Here is a 20,638-nt window from a genome sequence, read left to right as displayed (position 1 = left end):
CAGGCCCTTCTGGAGTATTGTGAGCTGTTCTAGTCGCCCTGTTATAGGAAGGATATTATTAAATTGGAAAGAGTTCAGAAAAGATTTACCAGGATGTTGCTGGAAATGGAAGGTTTGAGTTATAAAAATAGGCTGGGACTTTTTCATTGGAGTGGAGGAGGTTGAGGAATGGCCATATAGAGGTTTTTAAAATCATGAGGGACATAGATAAGGGGAGTTCAGAATGAGGGGGCATACTCGTAAGGTGAGAGAAGAAAGTTTTAAAAAGGACATGAGGGCATGAACCATTCTTTTTTTACACAGAGTGGTTCATGTGTTGAATGTGCTAGAGGAAGTACAATTAAAACATTAAAACATTTAAAAGACATAGGATAAGTACACGATTAGGAAAGGTGTTGAGGGATACAGGCCAAATGCAGGCAAGTGGGGCTAGTTTAGTTTGGGAACATAGTTGGTGTGGACTAATTGGGCTGAAGGGTCTGTTTCCATGCTGTATGACTCTGACTCTATAACTCAAATTGCCAGAAAACATGTATTATATTTTCCAAAATTATCTTACCAATTACGATTATTTCAGCATAACGAAAGTTACATATATTCCTTTCTTCATTTTGAAGGCAACACTGTAGCACGTTGCACTGGGATTGTCCATTTGATGTTACGTTGAGGAGAGTAACACTGGTTTCATGATCATTGATTAATGTATATTGATGGTCTGGAATTTTTTCATTCATATTTAACCACCAGACGACATTGTTAATGGTTAGAGTCTGATTATAAAAAACACACCTCACTGTAACATCCGAGCCAACAGTGGTCAGCACTTGAGGAGGGTAATATGTAATTTCTGTCAAAAAATATTTGCAAATTAAAGAAGTAGATATTTGTCTGAGAATTAATACATTTATAAATATATAACACTTCATGTTATTACCAAAAGAATAGTATTATGTCTTTCTCCAGCCTGGGTTCGACCATGGCACACAAACCTAAAGACTGATGAACGGATTCAAAATTCCCAACTTGCTGTATGTCTGTGTTTCGCTAATCCTTATCATTCACATTTTCCTCATTGGTGAGGCAAAGATACACAAGAGTTGAATTAGCTAAAGTTATTTTATGTAAAAAATGAAACTTCATAAATAGTTTGTATTAACTGATCCAAATAAGCCTAAGGTAGTTCTACAACCACAAAACAATCTTACCAATTATTTTGACATAGAAAAAAATGCATTTGGTTCTTTTATTTGCTTTTGGCTGCATGAATACAAGCATATGTGACAATTCTGACCATATGAATCACTTGTTCATTAGTGAGTATTAAGCAGTAGGCTGGGAATTATTTGAGCAGGTGAGGAATAGTGTCATTGAGGTCTATTTGGAACAAAACATTCCGTGTTTCTTGAAATATGTCATTCATTTCAGCTAAAAGCAAGAAGAAAAGACAAAATGTTATCCATTACGCCATTAAAGTAGACATTATTAACTCACTTGGGCCTAGTTTCCTTCCTCTCTCTGTGTGTTACTGTTCTAATTATTTAACATTATAAAATTCTAATGAACTGTATTCTTTTTTTGAAATATTTTCTTTATGATGTTGACAACAGGCAAAAAAACCCACAAAGAATCTATCTGCCCTCCATACATTCACAGTCTCACTTATAAATCAGTGAGTTTAGCTGTCAGGGGACCAGAGTGTAGTCTTGGATCCTCATATTATTTGGATGTAAACCATTATGAAGCAGTACTTTTCACAAGACTTGATGACACCTGAAACTGACATAAATGTAGGTTGAGTGGGAGAGAAAATTCCAGCTTTCAGATTTGTACTTTTATTGCATCTTCCACACCATATATAGGATATTCGGAAATGTTTTAGAACAGTGAAACACATTTGAAGTGTAATTACTATTCTAAAGTAGGAAATAGGACAGTGAATTTGTGCACAGCAGGGTCCCAGAAGCAAATATAAGTTAATCATCAGCCAAATAATCTTTGCTAGGTTTTGGTTTATTGATAAATGTTTTATAACCTCTCATGATTTTTTTGATTAGTGCCATGTATCAGTTCCATCCACCTAACTGGTTAGATTTGTCTTAGTTTAATGTGAACCAAAGAACAGCATCTCTGACAGTGCAGCATTCTCTGTACTGCACTGAAATGTCATCCTGAAATCTGTACTCAACTCTCTGGGACTTGAACCCATGAACATGTGATTCAGTGACATGAATGCTACCACTGAACCAAGGCTGATAACAGTTTGAATCATTTCACATAAAATTTGTAAGAAGGTTTATATTTTATCATAAAAATCAAATTATATTTTGCTATTTTGTGAGAATATTCTTCATTATCTAAAATGCAATAATATGGAAGATCAGACCATTTAACCTATAATTAGATTAGATTATCTACAGTGTGGAAACAGGCCATCTGGCCCAACAAGTCCACCCTCCGAAGAGTACCCACCCAGACCCATTTCCGTCTGACTAATGCACCTAACGTCATGGGCAATTTAGCATGGCCACTTCACCAGACCTGCATTTGGACTGTGGGAGGAAACTAGTGGACCAGGAGGAAACCCACACAGACACGGGGAGAATATGCAAACTCCAACAGACAGTCACCCGAAGTGGGAATCGAACCCGGGTCTCTGGTGCTGTGAGGCAGCAGTGCTAACCACTGAGCCACTGTGCTACCCTCAATTATTATATGAAGATCAAAAACTAATAGCTTGTTACAGCCTAATATACACTATGTGAAGCACGATCTTCCTGGTACAAGCTTAAAGCAGAATTTCTAGCAAAACTAATGTGCATATGCTGCAATAAATACTGTGGCATTTCAGGAACCCCAGGTAGGACTCTTGGGTTCAGGACTAGAAAAGACCAGAACATCTATCATTCCACGGAGTGAGATTTGGGAATAGCAGGTAAGTCGCATTATGTTTGTATGTCTGCAATCTACCTGAAATCATTTCAAAATAACTTCAAACAGTTGTTCAATGTATCTCAATTTCCATTTTGTTCATTATTGCTTTAAAGCAAAGTTCCAATGTCCTGCCATCCTCAATCTTTTAGGCACAGAGTTGAATCATTTAAAATAGGGAGCCATGAAGGAGAATATGTGGGTCCTAGTGCATGAAAATATGACTGATGATCTTCTGGAATGGGGAGCCACCACTTTCAAATAAAAATCAAACTTAGTGTATTTATTGTCAGAATAAATCTGAAAATCAAACCACTATATTTTTTTAAACAGGTACTATTTGACCATGCTAAATCTTTCTACCATTTTTGGACATTTTATTTTGGTCTTTAAAGAATGACTTGTTTATCAGCAACATTAATTTGATCTCACAGCAACAGCTGTCCAAGAGGTGTCCAAGGGAAGTTTTCACAGCTGCCTCCTGCTAAGTTGTACCTGCTGGGACAGGTGGCAGGAATTTTAAATGAAAGATGCTCAGCTGCTTTCAGCGGATCAGACACAACAAAGGCCACACGTGTCTGTTTACTCAGGAAGACACCCAGCAGCAAATATGTTGAGAAACTCCTTCAATCTCTGTTGGTCAGGGGGTCAGGCTTTTAACAGAGGAATGCCATGAACTGAGTCATACAGCATGAGGGTGCAAGAGGATATAATTGCTCAATTATACATTTCTATGCCTGCAAATCTGCGTCAAGTTATCAGAACAGCAACACAAGCTGGAACCCTGACACTTGATCTCCTTGCATACCAAGTCAATGATAGAGTGCCGTTGCTCAGTTACATTGTGAGCTATGTCCCTTGCCATCTGCTTCTCCAATTTACCTCTTAGTGTGCACCATTGGTGACAGACACTTGTCAATGTTTTATTACTGTATGTTTCAAATTAATGTCATTTGTAATATTTGTCACATTGAAGTATAATTTCTTTTTCCTACTTCTGTTGTTTCTTACACTATCTTGCAATTGTCTATAAGTTTGTGTTGCACAGTACCAGTAAACAACATGATTGATTATTACTGCTGAAAATGTGTTGCTGGAAAAGCGCAGCAGGTCAGGCCACATCCAAGGAACAGGAAATTTGACGTTTCGGGCATAAGCCCTTCATCAGGAATCACTGCTGAAGAATTTTAATATAACATCATGACCCATTCTGGTCTGTTCACTGTTAGTTACAACAAATGGCTCTATTTCAGGGTCCTATTCTACTTCCCAACCAGAAAGACATTGCTCCCCTACTCCCAGTGCTTTTTAAAGGGATTATTGATCATTTTCAGAATAGCTGATCATTGATTTATACAGGCTGATGTGCTGGGTTTGTAAAATGCTTAGTATTTTCTTATGATCATTTAAAGCCAATGAAGCTGACAAGGAATGGTGTGCCATGAAGATCTTGTTACTTACACTTCAAGAGTTCTACTCATTCCACTTGCTCCAAGTGCCTTGTGCTCTAGTTCTTCCCTCCAGTGGTAAGCAGAATGGCAGGAAGAATAAAGCAGAAGAAACACAGAGTTGCTCAGAGAGAAAGAGGGAAAAAGGGCACTAAGCAGGGGACCATAACCACACAGGGTCTCCACGGAGCAACTTTATCAGAATCTCAGTATGGAACGGTGTGTTAGACACTTTCAGTTCAATCAGGTGTTCTCTGAATTTGCTGCAGGCAAACCTGCAAACTCATTGCAAATTTAGCACATACTAGTGAATGTGAAGGTGATCTGGGTTATGTATCTCTTAGGAACACAAAAATATAAGAACAGGACTTAGACCATTTAGCTTCTTGATCCTGTTCCACTATTCAATGAAATCATAATTGATCTGTGACTTCATTTCACACCCTGTTCCTTTTTCCATATTTCTTTATACTTTCAATTAACAAAACTCTATTAATCTCAAATTTAAAATTTCATAATTGATCTCACAACATTTACTATTTGCGGATGAGAGATCCGAACTTTAACTAAAATAACTAAACAAATTAACTAAAATATCTTCTCACTTCCCACCTACCATTCCTCAAATACCTTGAACATTTTGAAACAATCATGTCTTAACCTTCCAAAGTGCAAGGAGTACGACTCTAGTCATTTTAGTATCTCCCTGTTGCTTAACAGTTTGAGTTCAGCTATCACTCTAATAGATCTACTACAATCACTCCAAAGCCAATATGTCCTTTCAAAGATGTAGTTCCTATAATAGTTCAAATATAATAGAATCAAGGCCTTGTATACTTGTATTTTAACTCTCTAGACTTAAAGATTAGTTATTTTGATTATTTTCTGTAAGTATACATTTCATTTTAGTGCTGGTCAAAGCAGAATTCTCTATTCCTGAGATGCTGCCTGGCCTGCTGTGCTTTGACCAGCAACACATTTGCAGCTGTGATCTCCAGCATCTGCAGACCTCATTTTTTACTCGAAGATTTCATTTTAGTGATCTATATACCTAGACCCCCCAAGTTGCTTTGGATCCTATTGTATCCAGCTTTACACAATTGAGAAATTGAGAATTGAGAAACTTACAGAAAGTTTTCTAAAAGCCCAGATAAACTATGTCCATTGGCTCCCACTTTACAACTCCACTCATTGTATCCTTCAAAAGGTTCCAGTAGATTTGTTAAGCAGTGCTAGGTCTAACTTTTTTTTCAATTTGAGAGCCATTCCGTTATATTGGAAAATATCGGGTCACTTCACTAATTGAGACAAGTGGGATCAGTGAAGCTGGGAATTATTAAGCAGTTCGGAAATTGGCTGAGTGGCAGGAAACCAAGAGACAGTTAATGAGTAGTTTTTTTATTGGCAGGATGTAACTCGTGGTATCTCACAAGTATTTGTTTTGAGGTCTCATGAACGACTTGGGTGATCAAATAAAAAAACTACGTATTCAAGTGTGTCAATGTCACAAAGATAGGTAGTATTTGCATAGTATAGAGAAGCATAAAATTACATAGAGATGCTAATAGATTGCATGAATAGGCTAAAAAATGGCAAGCAGATGTGAGGTGATCTGCTTTTAACCAAAGCAAGGAGAGAATAAGGTAAAGGATAGGGCAGCATCCTCACTTACTTTTTCAAAAATCCTGGGATAGCAATCATCTGCTCCTGGGGATTGGATTACTCCTCAGTATCATTAATTTCCTCATTACTCTTACCTATTATAACATTTTACTGAACAGAAACATGCTTGACAAATCTATTGGAATTTTTTGAAGATGTAATGAGTAAAGTTGAAAAGTGGGAGCCATGAATTTCGGAAAGTTTTCGATAGATCCCACATAAGAAATTAGCATGGAATTAAACGGCATTGCATTGGGGCCAGTATAATGACATGTATAGAGAATTGGTTAGCTGACAGGAAACAAAATAGGAATGAACGAGGTTTTTTTTCCCAAGTTTCTGACAGTGACGAGTGGGATACCGCAGGGATCAATGCTTGCAACCCAGCTATACACAACATATCTTAATGATTTAGATGAGGGAACTAGATGTGTGGCAGATGAAATATAAGGTTTACTCCACCACATCCCTCCCTACATCCCATCTTCAGCATACATACCAACATTGTCTGAACTAAAATCAGCTCTGATGGAGGGTCACTCAACCCAAAATGTTAACTCTGCTTTGTCTCCACAGATGCTGCCAGACTTGCTAGGTTTTTCCAACAAATTCTGTTTTTATTCCCTATTTTCATACCCCATTTCCCTTGAAATAAAGTCTAAGATTCTACTTGAAGTCCTAATTACATGTCTCATGTTCACGGTAACATTTTGTGATTCATATAAGCGTTGTACATCCAGATCCCCCTGTATCAAAGCACTATGCAATCAGCCTTGTAATAAAATTTTACTTACCTCTTGTTCACACCGAAGTGGACAATTGCACATTTTCCAGCCTTATACTTCATCTGTCACTATTTTGCCTAGTACCTTAACCTAGCCATAATGCAGACATTTTGTCTCCCACTCAAAATTAGCTTTCCTACCTATCTTTGTATCATCAAGCAACTTAATAATATGCACTGTTCTCCAAGTCATTAATATAAAGTATTTATAGAAGGCTTTGCAGCTAATGCTGACCTAACAAATAGAATTCATAACTGTTTTTAAAAGGAGCACTGAAGGCACCATTGTGTCTTGATGATAGTTTGTGCTGTCCCCCAATGTACTGCAGTTAAAGGGGGACACAACCTTGTTCATGTGATCCACTACATATCGAATTTTAATTCTTAGAAGTCAAGCAGTTTTCTTGAAAGAGGGAAAACAATAAGAAAAGAAACTGCAATGGTTGCTCTTCTAGTCCCTGGTGGCTGGTTCAAAGCAGTAAAAGCAGAGCTCTGATAACCTGTCAGTCAGGGTTGATGCTTAGGAGTGTCAATTAGGAAACTAATTTTTTCCCTTTCAGTTCTCAACAGCTTCAGATGTAGCTCAATAGGCTGAAACAACCCTCCAAAATTGCAACCCAATGGGTTGTGTTTTGTGGAATTTAGAAATGGATTGAAGTTGGCAGTTCAGCAATTAGAGAACCTTCCTCTCCTCATTTGATGGCTATGTAGTCACAACCTGAGACAAAGGCTACTGATTATTGATCAATGGCAATGACTACTCCCTAATTCATAATGCCATTACAGACATTTCAAATAAGGAAAAGAAGCAAATTGAAATAACCTTTAGCTTGCATGTATTAAATGTACTGCAATGAACTGGAAACTGAGCTGATGGAAGAGCTGCTCATTTTTTTGTATTGAAACATTAAATTTGATGAGCTGTGGCAAGTAGTAAGACTAAATAGAGACCATCAGAAAGGAACAAAGATAATGCAGATGAATAAAAGATGGTACGGATCTTTGTATAGATGTTGGTGATGATAAAACTCAGATGAGATGGAATTTAGGGTTCTAAGCAAATTTTTCAACAATCTGTATTAACAATGTACCAGGAGGGACTTCATGTAAAGAAAATTTACTGAAGGAAAGTTAAAAAGAGGACATTTTCTGGTTGGGCTCAAAATTTAGGATTTTAACAGAGTTCAGATTACATTTGATTTGTAGGTGCTGGTGTTAGACTGGGGTGTACAAAGTTAAAATCACACAACACCAGGTTATAGTCTAACATGTTTACTTGGAAGCACTAGCTTTCAGAGTGCTGCTGCTTCATCAGTTGATTGTGGATTACATTTGGCTATTGTGATTTTGTCTTTTCATAAGACAACTTGGCATGTCAATAAAGTAATCCTAGTTTGACTCCTCAAATGATTTGGAGATGCCGGTGTTGGATTGGGGTGTACAAAATTAAACATCACACAATACCAGGTTATAGTCCAACAGGTTTAATTGGAAGCACAGTAGCTTTCAGAGCGTAGTGGTAGTGGAGGGCTCAATTCTAACACACAGAATTTATAGCAAAAATTTACAGTGTGATGTAACTGAAATTATACATTGAAAAATCACAGACAATCAATTTTTCAATTGATCACAGTGGAAAACATTACTGCAATCACAAGAGATCACCTTTGTAGTTGTGAAAAGAAATCTGACCAGCAAAATATCAGAAAGAGAATGGAGGAACAATATACTTAAGGTGATTTTATGCCAAAGCTCAACGGAAACATGTCTGCTCGTTCTGACAGCAGATATTGTTGAAGTTTTTTTTAGCATACAATTTTCTTTCCTCCTTATTGTTTTTCTTTTTTTTGTTTCTTTCTCCCTTCCTTCCTTAACTTGTTAAATCTGTAATAATTTCAAATCTGAAAATTTTCTAAATCTGTATGTTCTTATATTAGATTACTTACAGTGTGAAAACAGGCCCTTCTGCCCAACAAGTCCAAACCGACCCGCCGAAGCACACAGCGCCAGAGACCCATTCCCCTACATTTATCCCTTCACCTAACACTACGGGCAATTTAGCATGGCCAATTCATCTAACCTGCACATTTTTGGACTGTGGGAGGAAACTGGAGCACCAGAGGAAACCCACGCAGACATGGGGAGAATGTGCAAACTCCACACAGTCAATCGCCTGAGGCGGGAACTGAACCCAGGTCTCTGGCGCTGTGAGGCAGCAGTGCTAACTGCTGTGCCACCATGCCGCCCACAATGGCACGGTGACACAGTGTGTATAAGTGTGTGTACAAGTGAACTCTATTCAATTAACCAACTTCTGTGTGAGTCATCAATTTATTCTTTTGTAATACATGGGTCAATACAAAGTATAAGTCAGGATGAACCTTTTAAAACAACAAGGCATACACTCATTCAATTTCTTTTTGGTCAGTGATTTTAACAAAATTATAAATCTTCTTCCCATATCCATTCAGTATATTATTGTCACAGCAGAAAGTAGGAAAGAAGTTTAACATTTCCTACATTTATACAATAAAATATATAGAATATATGATAATATATATTGTGCTGTTTGTTTGTGATCCCTATTGCTTACTTGCTGCAGCTATTCAATGCTTACCTTGAACATCCACCTGAATAGGTTCACTCCAATCACTCCAAAACCCTGGTCCATTGCGACGTTTGCAGCGAACAACAACTAAGTAAGAAAGGTCACTCTGCAAATCACGAAGGATCAAAGAATTTTCCCAGACATCCTTAACCTATCACATAGGATAAACAACATCTTCAAATTATAAATGCAATTTAATTATATATTATTTATATAAAAAATACTTCGTGATTATTTGCTTGAGACCTTTACAACATCCAATGATGTAATTGAGCCCTTTACTATAAACAGAACCTACATAAACTGGGTACTTAGAAAAACTGTAAGGTCACTGGGAAGAGTCAGTGTGGTTTGTGGGAGGGAAATCATGCAAATTAATTGGAGTTTCTTGGAAAAGTAAGATGCACTGTGGATAAAGGACAGCCTGTAGATTTAAGTGTCCTTGAATTTCCAACGATATCTGTCATGATTTCACATTAAAGGTTAGCATGCAACATAGAATCTCATGAATGCAGGAGTAACGTATGAACATGGATAGAAGTTTTCCTGATAGAAAACAGAATATGCTTAAATGTGTCTGTTTCTGACTGGCTGGATCTGAAGAGTAGGGTCCCTCAGAGATCTGAGCTAGGTCCTCAACATTTTACAATTTATATCAATGACTTGGATGAGGAGAGTGAAGGCACGGTAGTTGTATCTGCAGAGGATACAATGTTTAATAGGAAAGTATATTATAAAGATGTCATAAGTACGACGCAGACAGACATAGATAAGTTGAAAGAGTAGTCATGTATCTGGCAGATGGAGTATAATGTGTGAAGGTGGAGTATAAAGTTGTGGAGTCGAGTACAATTATGACATGTAAATGGAATTTGGATGGGTGCATAAATAGGAATGGTTTAAAGGGCTACAGGCCAAACGCTGGCAAACGTGACTAGATCAGTTTAAGATATCTGGTTGGCATGGATGGATTGGACGGAAGCGTCTGTTTCTGTGCTGTACATCTCTATAACTTTATGACTATAAAGGAAAGATCCAGTGGGTAATTTCCATTTGGTTTCTGAACAATGGCCTATATTAGCCTTTTTAGTTACCTAAATTAGCATACACGGTTGCTAACTTGATAGTAGGTTAGTCATGAAAACCAGCATGATGGCCAGCAGAATGCAATTATGTACCACATCTGCCTACATTTTCACATTCATATCAGGAACAAATCTTGCCCTATGCCTTAGTATGGTCTATGGAAGGATAAATTTGATGAGCTCTTCGGTCATATGCTTTAATATGCTGATGTACCAATTCCTTTTATTGCAGAGAAAACAATGCATAAAATCAGATATGTAAAGTTCTAGGTAGAAAGTAAGGTGAAAATGAAGATAACTCAATCGGACTCACATTCAAGTATTTTGCAAAAAGCAACAACAATTTGAAATTATAGCACTATTAGTTAAGAAAAACACACAACAGTATTCCACAAAGGTGTTCAGAATATCAGTTTAAGGCTGAATGAACAGGGCTTAGGAATAGGTTTCTTACTTGTCCAATTGAGAATGGTATGGAGTAATAAGTAAATAAATACAACAAAGAATTTTTTTAAAAAAACCAAAATACCTTCCAGATTCTTTCTGGAATGCCTGTTGAATATTTTACTTCAAACTGGACCGGATAAGGTTCAGGACTGGGACCTGTCCAACTTAGTTTGAAGAAGCCTTCAGATGTCATTTTAGTTTGAAGATCTACTGGAGGATTTGTCTGAACTGCAACATACAAACAAAATTAATCATATCCTGACACAAAACAATGGGACAAGTTTCAAAACCATCATTTCATTCTCAAATAAGGCTTCGGGTTACACATTCTTCCAGGTACCAGAAAGATAGCTGTAAGCGTTCAGTTAGAATCATAGAGTCATAGAGATGTTCAGCACGGAAAAAGACCCTTCAGTCCAACTCATCCATACCGACTAGATATCCTAAATTAATCTAGTCCTAATGGCCAGCACTTGGCTCAGAGTCCTCTAATCCCTTCCTATTCATGCATCCATCCATATTCCTTTTAAATAGTGTTTTGTAACAGCCTCCACCATTTTCTCTGGCAGCTCATTCCATGCACACACCACCCTTTGTTTAAAAAAGCTGCCTTTTAGATGGCTTTAAATCTTTCCCCTCTCACCTTAATCCTATGCCCTCTAGTTCTGGACTCCTCCAACCCAAGGAAAGGGTTTAGAGTCAAAGCACAGAAGGTCAGGCAGTTGAATTCCTGATGAAAGGCGTTTGCGCGAAACATCGATTCTCCTGCTCCTCAGATGCTACTTGACCTACTGTGCTTTTCCAGCGCCACTCTGATCTTGACTCTAATTTCCAGCATCTGCATTACCCACTTTTGCCTTGTCTATTTACCCTATCTATGCCCCTCATGATTTTATAAACTTCTACAAAATCACCCCTCAGCCTCCAATGCTCAAGGGAAAACAGTCCCAGCCTATTCAGCCTGTTTCTACAGCTCAAATCCTCCAACGCTGGTAACATCCTTATAAATCTTTTCTGAACCCTTTCAAGTTTCACAACATCCTTCCGATAGGTCTTTCGATTATTAATTCCAATTTCTAACATCCTTTTAATCTTTTTTAGATAAGATGCAGTTGCCTTTTACTGGACCTTAAAGTCTGGTTGAAGATTTGTAGCTCGGGTGTCCGTTGTTGTGGTTCTGTTCGCCGAGCTGGAAGTTTTTGCTGCAAACGTTTTGTTCCCTGGCTAGGGAACATCATCCTAGGACAAGCCAGACAGAGAACAGCCAGGGAATTCCTAGAGGCATGGCATTCATCCACAAACTCCATTAACAGACACATAGACCTGGACCCCATATACAAACCACTACAGCTGAAACTGACACCCGGAAACGGCAAGAAGATCCATCAACAGACACATCAACCTGGACCCCACATACAAACTACTACAGCTGAAACTGACACCCGGAAGCGGCAAGAACAAACCACTATAAATACCGGAAGAAACATCAAAGCAGCGCTTCACAGGAGGCTCCAATAGCACTGATGATGTTCCCTAGCCAGGGAATGAAACGTTTGCAGCAAAAACTTTTACTGGACCGCCTAACCCTAACCCAGGACAATTACTGATCCTTCTATTGACCAGATAAGATGGTTAACTCCACACTGCATGACTCCGTTCAAACAAACTGCAATATGCTATTAGGCCAGCAGGAGATCAATATATTTTCATGATTTGGGGGTGCCAGTGTGGCACTGGGGTGCACGAAGTTAAAAATCACACAGATTATAGTCCAACAGGTTTAATTGGAAGCATTAGCTTTCAGAGCGGCGCTCCAAAAGCTAGTGCTTCCAATTAAACCTGTTGGACGATAACCTGGTGTTGTGTGATTTTTAACAATATATTTTCAAATTGATAGCACATCTTGATTAGTTTCCAGAGTTAAGATAGAATGCAGATCCATGCTATCACGGTACAGCTACCCACTGCCAAATCCATAACTGACCTGAGCCGTAAGCCTCCCTTCTGGCCTCCAGACCTATTTAGGCTGGTCTACAGGAGACACTCGGCCAGGAAATAAAACTGAAGATGTTTGTAAGAGAAAATGTTTAACATTTCCAAAGTTAAATACAAATTACTTGCAAGAGATAAGTATGACTATTCCATTTATAATTTTAAAGCAATGCTTTAACTTTTCTTCTCCTCTTCCAAGTTGGTTCTTTGATCTCCTTTTCTGATCTGCCTCAGTTTGCTACTGAGTTTTTCTCATTTTTGGTAGCTATTCAAAGTTCTAGCAGATACCAGTGGAGAACATAATGCTTATTTTATAGGACAAGGCCAATTTATGGTAGCACAAAATGTTAATAGCTCACTCACTGAATTGATATGCAGGTCTGTCATTTTAAATAAACAATATTTCAAAGCCATTCAACATAGATGCATCGCATTGTTATATGACAAACTGAACATCTTGAAATGAATTATTGGGAAATATTCAGATCTGAAGAAAAGCTGACCAGAGAATGAGTAATTCATGAAACATGAATTGGCAAATGTTTCTCCCTTTCACTCCTTAACATTGTTTCTCTAAAGGGATATTCTACTCATTTGATTTTCCACCCAAATCCAAGACTCCACACATTATGAAACCATTGTCCTTTGAGTTAATGATGAGTCAAGATATGTCAATGTAATATTTTCAAATTTTGACTCTAAATACACTAAACCTAGTTAAATTGTGGACTGACAAGCCAGAGTGGAAATAGAAATGACAAAATCAGTACAAGAGAGATGCACAGTCTTATTTAGTAACATAAGGAAAGTTTTGAAGAAACTATACTAAGGACTATCTTTTTCTTTGCATTTTTGTTTATGGACTGAAAAGGGAAAATAACCTTTTTTAAAAGATGAAGGATAGTGGAAAGAATTGCTGTATTTTTTAAAAAGCAGGCTACAACATTCATTGTAAGAGGGTTACATTATTGCTCATACAAGGACTGGTGTAGATGGGCTAGAGCCAAGATTAGATTAGACTAGATTAGATTCCCTACAGTATGGAAACAGGCCCAGCACCCGGAGGAAACCCACGCAGACACGGGGAGAATGTGCAAACTCCACACACACAGTTGCCTGAGGTGGGAATCAAACCCAAACCCATGGTGCTGTGAGGCAGCAGTGCTAACCACTGAACCACCATGTCGCCCAACAGAGATTTAACTCACAAGAAGTAGCTGATTGGTTTCGGATGATTGTCAATGACAAAGACCTTTTGCCTGCCAACAAATATGTGATTGATTCCCTAGTAGATGAACATCTTGTGGGTGTGAATGATATGTTTGGAAGCCTATGGACCTCTGGACAGGCATATAGTGTTTTCTTTCACTGCAGGAAAAAATAACTAAAGCCTGAAGAAAGCCCATTCATTTTCCCTTATCTGTTGCTGTAGCCAATAAGTCAGGGACTTTATAAGTTATTAATTCATTATTGTGTCTCCTGGAAGAAAGTGAAAAGCCCCTGGAGAAGAGAGATTGAGGAGCAGCAAATCCTGGCAAGACAAAAAAAAAATCTCAGTGAACCCAGTGGAGAGGATCATTGAACTGGTTCCAAGTTTTCCCTCTAACCTTGACACTAATATTTATTGGTGTGTCTACATTAGTGAAATGTTTTCAGCTTCTAAGCAATGTGGGCTACTGTGAGACAGATGACAGAATCTGGTGAGATGTTTGGTAAAGCCTGCCTCAACAGAGATTATGTCACTGGATCATTTACATTTTTCTCAAGCAATGAAGCAAGATTCCCATGAGGTAGCAAGTTCCCAGCTGAAACTAATTATTGCTTATTAAACATCTTAGTAACAACACAGCTCACCAAGGCTTTCACTCATATCAAACTCACCACACAATCTAACTATCAGGAAAACCCAACATGGAATCCAGAGCAGAATCAAATCAACACCTGCTTTAAAACCCTCCATTGTGGACACAAGGCACCGATATCTCAGAGCATGCTCCATGGACACTGACCACATGCCTCCACGTTCACAGACATTGACATCCAACGTGTGCCAGCATCCATGATCCCTCATTGTACATCTCCGATCCATTTACAGGGTGGTTCTGCACATCAAAATTGCACCTCAAGCTGGACCTGCAATTATCACTATCACACTGCAGTAAGGACCCTGTTTCAGGCACACACACCCAGCTCATGGACTGGACTCCCAGAATGATCCTCTGGGCTCTTCACTGGCTTTCACAGCACACACTCACTCTGGGCCTACCTGCAAGCTCAGAACATCCCTATCTTGCATTGCCTGGTCTTGCCTTTTTGCACTTTGGCCTCTCAGTCAGATGTACAAGGCTCATATTACCACTTCCTTGTTCTGCCATTTAACACAGACAGAAATCCAGGAAGCTTGCCATGGTTGTCAACAGGTTTCAGTCCAATCAAGGGAATAGCCTTTGCATAGGAAATTGTGACACAGTAGGTCAAGGGCAGCTTCTGATAGCCCCTGATTGTAGCAGTCAGAGTTAGAATCTGCTTCTCAGAAGGGGTGAGGTGCTGAATGACAGGTGGCCCACCACTCATTTTGACTCTTTTGGCCCTTCTTTGAGCTGTTTTCCTCATGGAATGAGGCAGTTATTAACGATGCAAAAAAGTGGGTGGCACAGCTATTAATTACCATTGGTGCAAGTGAGGAGATTTCCCGAGCGATTGAGTAGGCAGTGCAGAAGGCATGTTGGATTAGTGGTATCACAGGTGAGGGAGGGTGAGGAGCAATGGGCATTCATTAGTGAGAGGGGTAGAGCATGTGCCTTGTTGGCCAGTGAGTGCAACAGCAGAGATTGAGTGAGAGTGAGGTATCAGAGAGATGACGATGGAAAAGTAGAGAAGGGCAATAACCTTCTTCCTAAAGTCCAGCTGGCTGAGACTGAGACATGTTTGGCACAGTTTGCTGTCATGCCCTTCAGCCTGTGCATCACCACATCAATCAGTAGCATACCTGCAAAGACGGGCAGTGAATCCCCTCCATCTACCATATTTAGGGCAAACGTGAGGAACTATGGAAGGCAGCTCCAATAGAACAATGCTTGGCTGGGTGCACAATAGCCTTTAAAATTTGTTGCTGGCACCCAGGATGCCAGTCAATTCTGGGATCTCCAGTAAATGGCAAGTTTCTCCAGGAATAGTATGTGCCAAGATGGGGGCAGAATTTGGACAAGGTTTTTGCCATAAGAAGGGCTTCATTAATCAGTATCACAAGTTTGGGAATGTGCAGTAAGAATAAACCTTTGGTCTCCCAGTGAGAATCAGCGATGCAATATGTGAATATGTGATGCAACTCACCCAACCAAAGAACAGTAAGATTCAGACTTGCGTGTGTTCAGGGGGAGTTTTATAAGGAGGTCAGAATATCAACTAGTAGAGTTGCAGGTGAACTGTTCATAGATGTTTACCTGTGGCTGGGATCCATTTATTTGTAACAGGTAGTTATTAAGTGCAGAACCTCAGCTGTAGTATCCATTAACCTGGATCTATAAAGGCAGGTAAATTGTGGAATCTTGCATACTTTTACAAAGTCTTTACTTTTTCGCATCACTCTGGGAATCGTGGGTTTGGTTTCTTAGCTCACTATCTAATGAAGAGTAACAGAGTCGTTGTTCTTATATTGCAACTTGCTTATAACATAGCACTATTAATTCTGTCGGTTTAATAATTTTCCCTAATGTTACCACTTTACTGAAAGCTAGCTTTTAAAAGTAAAATTGGTACTATGAATGGCCACTGAATCTTTAACATTGACTTTAATTTACAGAAATCATACATTTTATGAAATCAATTTGAATACAGGAATAGGAGAGTATCATATTTTATTACAAAGAGGACTTATTAATGCGTGGATTTCAGATTCAATTTCCAGTATCAATTAAGCCACCATAAGGAGTCGCTGACAGAAGCTGGGAGAGAATACAAAATCAGTGAAGAAAATCAAGGCTGAAGTATAGTTATTGAATGTCACAGCAGTATGTTCTGAACTGTAACTGGCATGGCGCTCAGAAACCCAAATATTTTGGCTAAATTTGACATATGATGAAAAATTGCCCTGTTTCCTAGTTTGCATGAATATCAATGGTCTTAGATATAACCACACAACATTTGTCATCCATTGGCTCTGTGTTTTTATTAAATTAATGTAAAGGTATGACTCAAAGCTCTATAGGCAGTATATCCCAAGTAATCATTTCAATCTTCTATTAAATTTAGAGGTTTCCTCATGCTGAAACCAGCTCATCCCATTTTTTTTTATATACACAGTGTTCTCAATTACATTGAGAGCTGTTCTGTTTAGTTATTAACAAACTAGTATAAGTACCAAAAAGTGCCAGTAATTTGTCTTTCACTCAGGCAGACCCTAAAATGTCTGCTGAAACAAAACAATTATATTGCAGTTAGTGCTGATCTCTGGACAGTCAATTCATTGAAGATATTACAAGAGCAAATCTTTACTCAGTCGTACATGTATTTATTGAGATAAATGTCAGAAACAAAAACCTTCAAACTCAGCCACACCCCACTTCATTAAGTGTCTCTTTATATGGAGTCAGGGAAAAGCCCATTTAATACCTACTACCTGCGTTCAATGAAATACCATTAATATATAGCTAGCAGTTGGGGACAAATTCCTAAGGTATAAAATGAAGCACCTGAGATGGGTCACTATCAAATGTTCAGATATCTCCCTTTGTAGCATTTACTAATTCCTGCTTCTTATAATTGAAAGGCCTCAGAAGCTCAATTTGGCATAATCCAATCATTATTGCTTGAGATACCTCATGTTTGCTCAGCATTTCAACCTTCATGGTATCATGTACAAGAGAATTTAGAACTCAAGAACATTGAAAGAACACTATGAGTTTCTCTAGACTTACCTACATTAATAGGGGTGACAGACATCAAAGGTGACCGCAAAGTTCCAGAATTTGTGATCAGTTCTATCCAAATGAAATACTTGCGAATTAAATCAATGGAAGATATTGTGCACTTAATTATGTGATGTTGCACGCAGTCATTCATATACATTGACAAATTGCCTTCCTCCTGGTCAAAAGATCTGAAAATGACAGGAGCAAAGGCAGATTAGGTATCAATCCTTCACAAAATTGGGAAATCAAAAATGGCTTTTACTCTTCAAGATAGAAAACAACAAAATCTTAAACAAATCATCAGGCAAGATTGTACCTGTGGAGAGAAGTTGGCATTTCAGTTATGTTTTGTGTCAAACCAAAATGTTTGACTTTGTTCAAATATTTCTGATATCCACATTCACACACATGCAAAACCATTTGGATGATGTGAGACATGTCTGTCACTTTTTTATGAAACAGGAAAAATCAGCATTAAAAAATTTAACAAATAACAAATTCAATGCCCCTCTTTGGTCATTCAAATAAAAATTTAAACTTGTTTTGGAGTTTTAAAGGGAAAATTATTCAAAATAAATTTGGTTTGTTTCTTAGGTTACACAATTTCTTTTAGAAAAAAACTTACTTAAATTTAACAGAAATTTCTGTACTATCCAGGGACATACAAGCTGATTGCAATTCTCAGTCTATTCCAGCCTTAATTTCTAAACTGCCCTGTTACCCAATGACATTGTGTTCTACCACTCATTTTCCTCTTACACTACCAAAGTATTCTTAATGCTTAGCAAGATCAGGTTGGTAAAATACTTTTGCTCTGATCTTCTCAAGCACCACTTAGAATGGAAACCTGATGCCCACCTCACTTACACCTCAGATTTTTGATGGACTTGTTCCACTCGTTTCTACTCACAATCCACTGAATAATGTAATACTGCTCATCAGCAATCAATATTGCTCCTTCTGTTTATGTCCAGTAGTAGAGGTAGTACTAGAAGGTGGCAACCTCTTTTTTTGATACAACAGAAATTAAAGTCAGCACGTGCGAAATTTCAGGCACACCCCATTACCTCGTCTATGATGGAACATATTGAAACAGTTTTGGGAATAGCCCTCATATAATCTCTCAACCAAAGACTGGTCGCTACATGAACACAATATTTTGGCTTCCTGACGTCAAAGACTCTTGGTCAGCTAGACAATGTCAACAAACTAGCTTACCAAGTTTTCATTTACTTACAACACATCCAGGTGGTGTATTCTATATTTTACAGACTTGCTGATTTTCCACACACTTGGCTTTAAATTACAGACAAACAGCGAAAGGTCTCCAGCAGTCCAACATTTGATGTTCATTCTGATACCTAAAAAGAATAAACTGATTAAAACAAGACCCTGTGAAAGCTAGTAATATACCAAAGTCAAGAAATATAATTTAGTAGTCTTTAAAAGATGAATTAACGGTTTCATCAATAACTCAATGGCAAGTACACATAGCAACGGGAAACTGCTATGTGTGAAGTAAGGCTGTCCAATGTTTCATTACTAGACTGCTCAGTTTGAATAGCAGTAGGATGTTGTATTTGCATTGATTCTCCTGAACTAAAAGACAGGGTGAGAAAATAAATAACAGCTCAGCTCCCATTCCCTCTTGTGACCCTGGCACATATATATGTCGCATAAATGGAGCCTGTATCAAGTTGGACTCTCTATTATCCAAGATCAAGTAAATTTGCAGCATCCGATATTTGAATTCACACATGGCACATACAGACATAAGAGTCTTACAACATGGAAGCGGACCCTTCAGTCCAACTTATCCGTGATGACCAGGTTTCCTAAGTTGAACTAGTCCCATTTGCCTGCATTTGGCCCATAATCCTTTAAACCTTCCCTATTCATGAACCTGTCCAAATGTCTTTTAAATATTACAATCACACTCGCCTCAATGACTTCTTTCAGCAGCTTGTTTCATGTACGCAAAACCCTCTATGTGGAAAAGTTGCCTCTCAGGTCCCATTTAAATCTTATCCCTCTCACCTTAAACCAATGAGTAAGCAATGTGCCATAAAACTTTCTTGCAAAGCATTTTGTATCATTTTGGGTCCTAAGCTGGCATTGGCCCCTATATTTAACCTCTCATTGCTGGTGAGAAGGCATTTTGATACAGTCCTTAATACAAGTGCCAGATGGAATGTCAGATGATCACAAATTGATTGAATTCAGTGGTACTATTTTTGGCCTCAACGCTTTAGCAAATTTCGTACATTTGAACATGCAATTGGCAACAAGAAGGAAGCAGCTACAGTAGCACAATTTAATACCCTCATCAACTAATTTCAAGTTAGTGTTAAATGATTTTGGTCACTGCTGAGTTAACTGAAGTGTTTGGAGGTTTGTCCTGCTGAATAAAGTTGAAGTGCAGAGAATGTGCGTTCAAAAGCTGGGATCTCATTTCAAGGGTTTTGCACAAACCACTTGCTCCCAATCTCTGGGAGTTTCTGCCTTGGGCCCCAGCTGGATATGGAAAGTTAGCTAAGATGGCACAGAACATGACAAGCTACTTAAAGAGGAAGGAAGTAGAGTATGGTAGAGCTCTCAGGAATTGTGAAAGGTCATCTCAACAAATCAATTCAGAAGATATGATATATTATAAAATATAGGGTTATAGGGAACTGAAGAGTCCTGCTAATGTGATAGACTATAAAACAATATTTGTCAAAAATGGAAAATAGTTAGAATTCATTCCACATGATTAAAAAAATTAATTACAAAAT

The 20,638-nt window shown here is 38.3% G+C and overlaps 1 protein-coding gene across 1 annotated transcript in view; it reads right to left on the bottom strand.

Annotated features, from left to right (window-relative positions):
- The window catches only part of lepr (leptin receptor), a 112,221-nt gene that overhangs the window by 59,552 nt on the left and 32,031 nt on the right, over positions 1 to 20,638 (bottom strand). The window contains exons 4-8 of the mRNA XM_060829572.1: positions 19,102 to 19,225; positions 17,871 to 18,052; positions 11,045 to 11,190; positions 9,440 to 9,581; positions 560 to 847 (exon numbers count right to left, since the gene is read on the bottom strand). Coding sequence (XP_060685555.1) covers positions 560 to 847; positions 9,440 to 9,581; positions 11,045 to 11,190; positions 17,871 to 18,052; positions 19,102 to 19,225 — 882 coding nt within the window. The remainder of the gene's footprint in view (positions 1 to 559; positions 848 to 9,439; positions 9,582 to 11,044; positions 11,191 to 17,870; positions 18,053 to 19,101; positions 19,226 to 20,638) is intronic.

This window comes from Hemiscyllium ocellatum, chromosome 9, assembly GCF_020745735.1.
Source record: "Hemiscyllium ocellatum isolate sHemOce1 chromosome 9, sHemOce1.pat.X.cur, whole genome shotgun sequence".
Lineage (NCBI taxonomy): Eukaryota > Metazoa > Chordata > Chondrichthyes > Orectolobiformes > Hemiscylliidae > Hemiscyllium > Hemiscyllium ocellatum.
This window is presented reverse-complemented; position numbering and strand designations above follow the sequence as displayed.